Source organism: Parasteatoda tepidariorum, chromosome 11 (assembly GCF_982258835.1).
Source record: "Parasteatoda tepidariorum strain Cologne lab strain chromosome 11, Ptep-v5.0, whole genome shotgun sequence".
In the NCBI taxonomy this organism is placed as follows: Eukaryota; Metazoa; Arthropoda; class Arachnida; order Araneae; family Theridiidae; genus Parasteatoda; species Parasteatoda tepidariorum.
The window spans coordinates 90,647,388-90,659,777 of NC_141765.1; the positions used below are offsets into that span (position 1 = coordinate 90,647,388).

Here is a 12,390-nt window from a genome sequence, read left to right on the forward strand (position 1 = left end):
GTATATCTCTTCAAAGCTGAAAAAGAATAGCTTTTTTTTCCCTCTAAAATTACCTATTTTACTAGACTTCGTCTTGGCGAATAACTAAATATCAGAAGAGGCAAGGCACGTAAATGTTAGAGGAATATAAAGTTTTCTATTTCAAAAATAGCTTCAAAATTGAAAGAAAAAAATTTTTTAAATTACTGATTTTACTTGACTTTATTTTTGTGAGTGTCTAAATTTCAGGAGGGGCGAAACGCATAGTTTGCCCCATCATCTAAATTTTAGAGGGGCCCTCTGCCACTGGGTCTGACGCAATCAACTACATGCAGCTGAGGCCTTTCCCCTTCTCTGTAAAGCGTGTTTGTTCTTTTAAGAAAGGGAAATAATTTGTGAAAAGGTGTTTTACCGTTTTTTACCCTTCCCTTTATGTTATAGTAGGTACGCAATTACAAAAAAGAAAATTTTCATCAACTCTATCTTAACACAATTTCTTTCCTACATATATATTATTAGAGTGCTTTATTTTGAAAGAAAGAAAAACATGATGTGGTCCCTTCATATGGGACCCCTTCATATGGGACCGTCGGGGCCACAGGGCGGTGCCCCGGCGTAGTTACGGCCCTGATTAAAATAGTTTTGACCTGTGGTTAATTTCATTATTTTCAAGCATTATTAGTTTAATACTGTATTTTTTCATGTCGAAAAAATTAAAAGTTAAAACAAAGATGCAAAAAAAAAAAAATTAGAATTTAATGTATAGTTTAAGCATCATTGTTTCTGTAGAACAAATTTGAATTATATTAAGGATAAATCGAAAATAAAATTATGTATTATTTATAATATCCTAAAAAAATCCACTTCGAAGAAAGAATTTTTTTTATTTACTCTGCAGTTAAAAACTTTTTCTCCAATTATTTTGATGAAGAATAAAATCACCCGAGTGTCTGCTATTGTGGAAATTTTGGCACATATTTTAAGAATGGGTAATTGTGACTGGACAAAGTCCAGAATTCGATCCCAGTAATGTTAATAGTGTTGCCTTGACAAAACAGCCTTGACCCCGTTCTGTCAAAAAAAGCCTTCACATAAGTTGTTGTATAAACACAATCAATAGAGTACTATTTCGACACCAGATGTCGCGAGTAATGCCAAAGGTAACCAGAAGATATCCTAGATATGGGGTAATGCTGCAGTGCGTAAAAGACGTTGCCGGTACCGGCATTAGTATACGTTTAAGAATTTGCGACGTTTCACGCGTCTCCTAATGGGGGATTTTAATTTCGGAATTTCATCTAATGTAGTTAGTGCAATCTCACCTGTCGATTATAAACAAAACAGCATTTCGAAATCATATTTTAGTAACGATTCAGTAACGCATAATATGCCTGATGAACTGCTCGTGGAAAAGACGACTATTTCCTCCACAGGTAAACAAACCGATCCTCCATCCTCAAACGGAGAGATAATCGTCAGCAATGGGGACAGAAATCTTGATGATTTCACTAGTGCTAATGTTAAAAACGAAGATCCTGAACTTTCAATAAATAATCAACAAGAAAAACAAATTAATGAAGTGACATCAACTGCTGGAAGTGGAAATTCCAGCACACCTCTGCAATTAGAATTTTCTGACTGTGCTACTACAGCTTCTGCCCCTAGTTTTTGGTCAGGAATCACCGGTGATGATAATTTTAATCCAGGTGTTTCTCCTTTAAAAAATACCCTTTCATTTCAAAACTTTCCTAATGTTTCAAACCAAATTTATAATTCTAGTCTAGGAGCTCAAATTAGTTTACCACAATCTTTACCACCTCAACGAAGGGCTATTACCGGTGCTCACAATTTTAGTCAAAACAGGCATCAACAACCTCAATCAAATATGTTAAAGACTTTTTCCAATTGGAATAATTCACAGAACACTTCTTGGTCTGCACCACAAACTCCAAATGGGTTATTACCGTGGAATACTGTTAACTTAGTGAACCAAAAGAGAACGGTACCGAATATCAATCCAGTTTGTACTCAGAAAAAAACTCCCCCTGCAATAGGCCAACATTCAGTGGTCATATCACCGTCCAAATTCAGACGAAGTACTTCATTGCCTTTAGGAAAACAATTTCCTCATTCATTTGGAGCGAATCATGGTTTTGACATGTCCTCTCTTGATGAAAATAGAGATGGGAACATAGTCTTTCCATTTCAGGTAAATATAAAGTTTTTTATTAAAATTGTTCTTACATTATGGATATTTTTACCTGCTGTAATGTTATCTAAATTATTAGATATAATAATAAAACTATAGATTATAAATATGTTGAGTCTAATAACAATATTTAGTATTAATCAAACTTCTGCTTAATATTAATATTTTTTTACAAAATTTAGATTGTAATAAACATTTTATAATCAAAAGAGTATTTCCATAGTAGTGCCTGTTCGCACCAATTGAAATTGCTAAGCTGTGTAAGTGTGGATATTTCAGTTTTGGCATTGATTCATGCCAATAGCTATCAACAAAAGGATTTTAAACTTGCCGAAATTTAACAAAAAATGTGATCTGTGGCAGAATATTCGCAAAGTCTATGAAATTTCCAGGCAGTGGCCCGATATTTGGTTATATTTTTTATAAGCCGAGAGAATGTTGAAAAAAATTGGCGTGTTTTATAAAATAGCATCTTACCAGTTTTAATAAATGTTCCTATGTTATAAACAGGTAGAATTTATTAATTAGCACCACATATTTTTACATACAATATCAGTTCCGTTTTCTTGTAGGATCACCAGCTGACCAATAACATGCAATCAAATTCCATGGATGCCTTGCGATTTCCAGTGGAACAACAGCTACTGGATATTATGAGAACAACTAATGCAGATAACCAAGATCATTTTAAAGGTAGCATTTTTGTGCAGAATATAAACCATTTAATGTTTTTAAAAATTACTTTACAATTTTTAAATTATAATTATTTTTCTTTTTAAAGTATCAATTAGTTATTTGTTTTTCTAAAAATATAATGAACTTATTTTTAATAATATAGTTTATGAAGTGGTATAGGTATATTACAAATTGTTTCTGACATTTCACTATTTCAACTTTTATATGCTGCTGTTTTCTTTTTTGCAAAGCTTAAGCTCAAACACTTTACAAGACTCTTGGCAAAACATTTTGTGGGGTCTCTGGAAAAGTGGATTATTTAGAATGCTGTTAAATTTTTTCCTTAGTTATTTAAACCAATCATATGATTTTATTTATTTTTCGAATTTCATTCCTAAGAATGAATACCTTAAAAATTCTTTCTATTACCTCTTTTATTTTTAATATATAGTTTTCAAGTTTTGGATTGTCATTTAATTTTGTCACTGCCATGTATCAAATGCAAGGCTTTTAGAAATATGGAATTTTTGATTTAAGTGTCCGCTTAAATAGTCATGTAAAAATGTTTAAATTTGTCTTATTTTCTAATTTATGATTTTGATTTCTATGCAGAGACCACTGTCTTTAGAGATTATGGCACCTATGATTGTAAGAGACAGTGACATTTCAAGGGAGGTGGCTGGGAAAGTTTGTTGCAGGTGGCGGTTAAAAAGGCAGTAAAATTGCTGATGCTAACAACTTCTACTATGTTTTTCCCTTAAAAAGTTTTTTTGTTAATCAAATACATATTAGGAGGTGCCACAATTATTATGATAATAAAAGTTTAATTTAATTATGGCTTTTCGCAAGAGCAGAAATGCAAACTTGCTTCACTTTGTTGAATTCTATTTTCTAGTGGTAATGAAAGTGTGGTATTTTTAGTTTAGTATTTTTCATTTTGAGTAATTTTTACACCACTTCATAGTATCATGAAATACAACTTTATTGTAGTTATGGCATGGTGACCCTTTTAAAGAGTGGGCCTAATTATCCTTATTCTATAAATTTTACTGTTTATTTATAATTTTATTCAAACACAGTTTTTTTAAATTAATTAAAGCGAATAAATTGTAAAATTTAAGTGGATCCCTATTATCTTGTAAACATCTATTTACATTTTTCGTTAATTTAAATCAATATTTAGAATGCTCATTCTGGATATTTCACAATGAAACTAAAAGAAGAGTAAAGAAGCAGTTTTTGAAACTAATACTTACGTTGTTCGGATTTCTTGAAGTGTATTTGACCCTCTTATAATATATCATTGTCACTATATCAATCTCTGTTGCAGAATTTCTTCGAGCTATCTGCGACAAAACTCTAGCACTAATATCTTTCTGCAAGATACTTTTAATTATAACAAACATATCTGTTCCTATTTTAAAATAACAAAAGTGCTGTGTTTATAGCAAAAAAAAAAAAAAAATTATCATTTTTTTTAGCTGAGTATGTAACAATATTTTATTCTTATATTTTGTTGAGGGAAAAACTCACTATTTATTTCCTTCACATTTCATAAGTAATCATCAAAATAAAAATCATGAAATCCGTTTCCTAAAAGAAGATCGACTACGAAATCATGCAAATCAGACTCCTCAAAAAGGGATTACTTAAATGCATATTGTGTTTCGAGATTAGGTTGTTGTAATAAATAACAATCAGGTTATTCTTATATTTTGTTGGGAGAAAGCTCACTATTTATTTCCTTCTTCGCATTTCTTAAATAATCATCTCAATAAAAAGTAAAAATCATGAAATCCGTTGCCGAAAAAAAAGATTGACAACAAAATTATACGAATCGATTTTTTTAAAAAAACTTTTTGATATGCTAACGTGTAAACAACAGCTTTTTACATTATTTAAAGTGGTACCAATATAGCCTATTTAGGTTAACTTGATTTTGCATAATTATCACTTCTTTTATATATTTAATCTTGTATTTAAATTATATCATGAAACTTCAAATGTATTAAACTATCTATCTATTAATCTAAACTATCAATCTATTTTCCATTTTTTTAAAAATTCAGTTACGAAGAAATTTAACATAATATTCAAAGTGGATAAAATTGAAATTTCTTATTTCAATTTCATAGGTTTTTGCTAAACAGCTTTTGGAAAGAAAACAGTTGAGATTATGTAAGCAGTCATATATTTATACACAGAAAAGTCAGCAACATTAAAACAATAAAAATAACAGGTATGATCAAAAGTCTCAAACTAGTCACTGCTATTATGCCATGAGCATCCCAACCAAGTGAGGTTGAGGACACCACACTTAGTGTGTACAGGAAGAATTGTGTGAAAACAAAACAGTAACCTCCAGTCCAGAGTGCAATATTCATTATGTGAAAGGAACATTAATCTCCAGTCTTGCAGAAATTTACTTTGATGATTGAATTGAATATGGCTCACCTCCCTGCGTCTTGAAATTTCTAACATAACTTTGTAATCTGTACAAGGACAGAATACTCTGTAAAGAAAATAATAATAATTATTTAACAAATAGTAGATTGGATATTTTTCCACTGTTGATTGTTTGTCGTTTTAATTTTGCATTCTTGCTTTTTACACAGTGTAGTGGTAAATTTTTCTGTGGGTGTAACACTAAAATTGTAATTATTTTATGTGCTTTTTTAAACAATATGCAGAAGTGTTACACAAATTTTTGTTTTAAACTGTATACAGTTTAAAGTTCTTTACAATATAATTACTTTAAATTAATTTTTACTTCATTTGAAAGTATGTAATTTTAAATAACAATATACAAAATTTAAACAATATAGATTGAAAGTTTCTAAGTTAATAAATTATAAAAAAATCATATATTTAAAACTTGAGTTCTTGAAAACTATTCCACCTATTTCATTTAAATTTTGTATTTTTTCATTTAAATTTTTTTTTTTCATTTAAAATTAGATATTTAACAATTAACCTTACAATTTTAATTCCCTTCATTAAATAAAATATAATAATTATTATTTTACAAGGAATTATATTCGAATAAAAGAATTTTATAATTGTGGGAAAGCAAAAACCTTTTTAATTCACTTATCAAAATCTCGAGATACAGAACTCGATACATCATTTGCTCTGAATAAAGGGATGGGCTCCTTGGTTTTCATCTTCCTCGTCGCTTTCTTCTACTTAGTCATTGTCATCGTCAGGATTCAAAACCATCCACTCCATTTTTTACTTCATTATTTTTCATTATTAACAAAGGAAAATGGAAAAATTGCTAGCATCTCTTTTCCTTTCTATGAGCGAGAATGACATCATTTGAATGTAATTCTGAATGAAGAAGAAAGTCACAAATTTCTGGAGAAAAGAAAAACATTTTTTTTTTCATTATTCTCAGAATGAGAAGAGAAAACTCGCAAGCATTTCTTTTCCCTCCTATGCGCAAGAAAGATATCGTTTGAATTTAATTCTGGATGGAAAAAAAAACTTCTTTCAAAAATTTCTGGAGAAATGAGAAACAAGAATTTTTTTTTAAATTCTATATTTTTCATTATTCTCAAATAAGAAGAGGAAAATCACTAGCCTTTCTTTCCGATCGCGAATAAGGCATCTTTTCAATATAATTCTGAGGAGGGGAAAAAAATCGTTTGAAAATTTTTGTGGAAAAGAAATTTAAAAATTTTTGCTTCCTAAAGGAAACATCTTTCTGCAAAAACTCTTTAATATTCTGCGACAATATCGCTGTGATTCTGGCACACGATTGTGGAATAAGAAGAGTCTAACTTGGGTTTCAACATTTTGCTAAAACATTAATTGAAATCAGAAGGAAAAATATGTGCATTACAATCTTAATCTTCGTTTAGCATAGCGATTTTATTTCTCCTCCACTCCAGTTAAACATAAATTGGCAAGCTGACATAATAAAAAGAATTTATGTTCTACCAAGTTCTGCCCTCTCCCCATTCAAGATGAAAGATTTGAAAAACAGGTGCAGTTGCAATACCTGACCTTCAGTCATTATTCCATTTCCTTGGCTGTCACTATGTTCAAAGGGGGGATAGTAGAAATGACAGATAATTTTTAAAAAAATATGAAAAAGTAGGAAATAAAAAGAAGGGGTGTAGAAATAAGAAAAATAGGAGTTTTGCAGTCCCTGTAGGGAGTAATTTAAGAGATTTCTAAGAATCAAAGAAGACAAATTAAGTTATTTGTTTTAACTCTCCTGGACTAAGCAAACAGACATGATGACTTCTCACTGTGAGAAGCTGGTAGTAATGACTCCCCCTGCTTAAGGGCCAGATAATAAGGAAACAAGTGTTCAATGAATCACCCCTTCTCACTAAGCTAACAATGAAAAGAAACAAATAAGTAAGGGGTGAGGAAGGGAATGATGGATGATATTTAGTACAAGATTTTTACTTCTCCTGACAGTGTAGGGAACTAATGATTAATTCTAAAATGATGGTAAAGTAAACATCTTTTAAAAAAGTAAGAAAAATCCTAAAATCTTGTAAGTAAAAAAAAATTTTTTTTTTTTTAATTGGTGGGATAATTTATCACATTTCTTTCCGGTTATCTGATTTCCGGATAAGAGGTTCTCTACTGTATCTTATTAAATAGTATTTTTTGTTGAGAAAGGGCAAAAGTGTAAGGTGGCTGTCCTCAAAATGTTTCAGAGATGAAAAGGATGCTTTGACACCAAAGCATCAGATTTACTACACTGCAGTGTAGTAAATCTGATCAATTGAATCTGAATCAATTCGTTACACTTGTTTACACAAAGCTTGCTCCCCACCTTTAGTTTTGTATTTCAGACCTCAGCTATCCGCCGACATTTCATATATGCTATCGACTACATAGGTGGTCCGTTAGGAAAAGGTATTAACAGTAATTTTGTGATGGAATACCGGCAATTTAAGGACTTGTTACCTTAAATGCACCAAAAATGTCCTAAATATAACTGATATATTTTTGCTTAGGTTGCAGATAATTCAATTTAGGCAAGAAAAATTTGTTTAGAAGTGAAGTTGTAATACTAATGTATCCAATAAAAGATCAAGTTAGATCTAAATGAGACAAACTTAAATGAAATAATATTGCATTTAGGCACACTGATTTTATATGATATATTGCCTTAAATATATTAAAATTTGTAAGTATTCAATGAATTAAAAAAATTTATATTTCATGAAACTTAATAATACTAATATGTAGTGATGCAGGGCTCGAAATTAACGGTGGTCCGTTGGTCCGTGACCACTAAAATCAGAGTCGGACCAGCATAAAATAATAAACAGTGGTCCGCCGGACCACCATCCGCCGCAGCCGATCTCCGTTTAAAAAAAAAAATAAAACTAGCGTGCGAGATCTCCGTAAAAAAAAAATTTAAAAAAATAAATAAAGCTAGCACGCGATCCTGAGGAAGGCGAAGTTAAATCTTGTTCCCGCATGCGTCACATGGAGAGTCGCTGAAGGAGAGAAATAGGGGAGGTAGCGGGGTAGGTTCATGACGTGCACCATCCGTAAAAAAAGGAAGCAAGCGCGCGTGAGGAAGGCGAAGTTAAATCTTGTTTTGCGCATGCGTTACATCAGCGCTGAAGGAGAGAAATAGGGGGGGTAGCGGGGTTGGTTCATGACGTCATTGTCAATCGACGACGCGGCCTGATGATTCGTTATTTCGGGCTCTCTCTTCGTTCCCAATCGTCAGAGGTTTTCTTTCTTCCGTGTTTTGCGCATGCGTTAGCAGCATCGGAGAGGAGAAAGATAAACGGAAGAATCGGGGCCACGTGTGATTTGGTGCATTCAATATTATTTTGATCTATCGTAGATTTACTTTTTTATTAATTCGCTTTATAATTTTTTTTAAGCATTGCTGCAAGTTTAAAATGTGGCGGTACGGCATCGGTAAAGAACCGCCTACGAAAAAGGTGAAAACTACTGACGAATCAAATAAGAATGCCAGTGATAAAAAATACGATAAGGAAAAGAGAACAAGAAAGTTTCAAGAACTTTGGTTAAAGACATTTCCGTGGCTGGAATATGACAAGGAAAATGATCAAATGTTTTGTAAAATTTGCAGAAATTCAAATCATTCTGATAAAGAATCTGCATTTTACACAGGAACTTCAAATTTTAAGATAGACTCTGTGAAAGCCCATGCATCCAGTAGTCAACATGATAAAATTTCAAATATGCTAAGATCTAAAGAAGCACCTGGTACGTCACCAGCTAGTAGAGCCTTACAGTCTCTTCAAAAATGTCAGAAAGAAAGACTTGATAATCTTTTTCGTACTGCTCATGCTCTGGCTAAGCATTCCAGACCGTTTACAGATTTTGTATGGCAGTGTAAACTGGATATTATGAAAAATATCGACATTGGAGAAAGTTATCAAAATGATAAAGCATGTAGGGAATTCATAAAATATATATCAAAAGCATCTTATGAGCAACTTCGCTGTGATATGAAGGAAGTTAAATGTTTCTCCTTACTATGTGATGAATCAACAGACAGTGCAGTGTTAGAACAGTTGTTGGTCTACATAGTATTTTGCAAGAAGGGAGAAATTTGCACTAAATTTTTAAATATAGTTTCGCTTCAAAAAGCAGATGCTGAATCTATATTTTTAGCTCTAAAGAATGTATGCTCTGAGACCTTTCAGGTTTCAGAAAAGCCCTTTGAAAAGCTTTTGTGCTTTGTAGCAGATGGTGCTGCAACCATGCAAGGTTGCAAATCTGGAGTCACTAAGACAGGGTTCCCACTCTATGATGAGATTGAAATTCAAGGACTTTCCAGGACTTTTCAAGGACCTCAACAAAATTTTCAAGGACCTTAATCTAAGACCAATTTTAAAAATTATTTTCTTCTATTTTACTAGAAGCAATAATGCTTGTTGTGGCAATAATTAATTTCAAATATAATACCTAAATGCTTTGCCTATATAGAGAGAAGAGAGTATATGTATTATGGACTAAAATTTATATTTTTTTAAAAACAACCCTACTGGTTTTACCTATTAATTCACAAAATCATTTTCAGCACAATCTATAACTAATGGTAATGAGGTGTTAATGGTGAAATCCTTTAATCCTGTGTATTTCCATGTGAAGGCTGCATGAAAGACAGAGCTAAATCTTAGGTATTCCATATTCCATACCCCCCCCCTCCTCTATTAAACATCGTTTCTGAAATTATTCATCCATAATTTACACAACCTTCTCTAAATGTTATGCAGCAACAATTCTTTCTGAAAATAAAAATTAGAAGGAACATATCCCATTTTCACCATGTTTAAAAGTATTATTCGTTATGTGTAATCCACAACTGCCAATGAATATGACCTGGTGGGAATATTTCTCTTTTAACTCACACTGAAGCTTCTAATAGAATTTCCAATTGACATAGGGTCCATCCATGGATAATTGAAGTATTTTAGAGAGCTTTTAACCATCATCCATGCATTCGTAAAAAGAGGACAAAATATTTTCTGCAGTTCCATGACCCATAAATTGGGAGGTAAGATACTTAGTGCAAACTTTATTATCAATTTCTTACCATAATGTCCATCTGCTTAGATTATAGAGACTGATTTAACGTCTCATCAAAGAGTACAGTGTAGCAATCAACATTCTTCAGCTCATTTATAAGAATCCCTTTGAAGTATAGTGCCAATCCAAAGGAGGCCAAATAGGCTCACTTTGTGGCACTACAAAAAAATTGTCTCGCTATACAGCTATCAGCAAACATTTTGGAGAACAATTTACTAATCCCTTCACAGGAGTTACATGAATAATTACTAGTGATGCACTTCAGACTCCAGAGAATTTCAGCATCAAGCACATTCCTTTTGACCAGATAAGAAGACAATGTTACCTCGGCCACTAAAGTTTCTGTTTTACATGGGGCACACGATGTTGAAGGAGTATTTACACCAGATGAATTAGACGTTGATGTCTTTGGAAAAAGAGAACTCAAGGCATGAGACTGCTCTTTTGGTTTACCTTTCTTTCATGTGTGATTTCAGAGCAGATTCTTCCATTTTCGCGATATCGATCTCCTTCATGCATAATCGGCACTTGGCTCTGAACTTCTTTTCGGGCATCGATAAAATCCATTCTTTATAAGCTTGATTATCCATCCATTGGGGATTAAAATAGCACTTCCCAGGCATAACTAGTCTAAACTACCTAACACAAATACGAAGCCGTGCCTTTGCGAATACGCTTTACAATAAAGTTTTGAAATGACGCAAACGTAAGGACAAGTGCGGATGGTAAAACGGCAAATTTATTGAAAACTACAAGGTACATATTGTTACGAAATTCGAGAGTATTCCAGTTTCGATAAGAAAAAAGAAGATCTAAGCATATGCGACAGAAGATGAAGTGGAGTCTCGCCCCAAACGCATTGATTGTCTGCTGTGCTCCGCGCGCTTGCCAGACACCAAGACGCTAGGCCCGGTTAGAAACGGTGGCGTTAAAAACCACGTGAGAGAGCTCGGGAACAAAACAGAAAGAACGAGAAAGATCAGCGGGTGTTTTATAAAAAGGGCCGTCGGCAGTATTGGACAAATTCAAGGACCTATCAAGTTTTTCAAGGACCTAAGACGTTTTTCAAGCACTTTCAAGGACCTAAATTTAGCACAAAAAAATTCAAGGACTTTCAAGGACTCTCAAGGACCGTGGGAACCCTGTAAGAGGATTCAAAATGAACAACCTGAAGTCATTGGACTCCATTGTATGGCTCATAGGTTGGAACTTGCATTCAAAAATACCTTAAAAAAATTTAAAGTGTATCAAAATGTCGAAGACATGCTCTTCAAACTTTACAAATTTTATCACTACAGTCCTCTGAACAGAGCAGAGCTGAAAGAAGCTTGTGAATCACTTAAGCTTAAACAGCTTGTTCCAACCAGAGTTGGTGGAACTCGTTGGGTGCCCCATCTAAACACGGCCCTGAATAATTTTTGGGAATTGTATGAGGCTGTAAAATTACAGTTAGAAAACTGTTCCCTGAGATCAAAAACTGATTCTGCTGCTGTTTCCTTAGGTCTCTTTAAAGCACTGACTACACCTTCACTGATTCATGCTGCTTTAGAACTAAGTGAAATTGTTTGCTGCTTGCAGAAAGTGTCAATAACACTCCAAGATAGAACAACAACATTATTTCATGCATATACATGTGTAAGAGTTGTGCAAGAGTCTTTGGAAGACCTCAAAGAAGATACGGCAAAGATTAATGATAAAATGAGCAAATTTAAATTCTCTGACGACAAAAAAAAGAGAAACGAGAATATAAAAGGAAAAGAAAGACATTTTCACCAATTCATCGATACCATAATTCAACAGTTGCAAGAACGGTTTGTTGATATTGATCAAAGCTTACTTTCTGTAAGTAAACTTTTATCTTTAAAGGAATGGCCCTTGAAACCTTGCCCAAAAGATTTCGGAGAATCTGAAATAAATGCTGTGCTTGATAATTACGCCAGTATCCTAAAAAAATTTGGCATTGAAACATCTGATATCTTATT

At 32.8% G+C, this 12,390-nt stretch overlaps 1 protein-coding gene across 2 annotated transcripts in view; it reads left to right on the forward strand.

Moving 5' to 3' along the window:
• Positions 1–363: 363 nt before the first annotated feature.
• The window catches only part of LOC107444581 (cytoplasmic polyadenylation element-binding protein 3), an 88,882-nt gene continuing 76,855 nt past the window's right edge, over positions 364–12,390 (forward strand). The window contains exons 1-2 of one of the 2 annotated variants that reach the window (XM_016058754.4): positions 364–2,188; positions 2,761–2,881. In XM_016058754.4, the coding sequence (XP_015914240.1) occupies positions 1,250–2,188; positions 2,761–2,881 (1,060 nt within the window). In that variant the 5' untranslated portion in view covers positions 364–1,249. The remainder of the gene's footprint in view (positions 2,189–2,760; positions 2,882–12,390) is intronic. The other variant, XM_016058755.4, reaches the window with a different exon arrangement.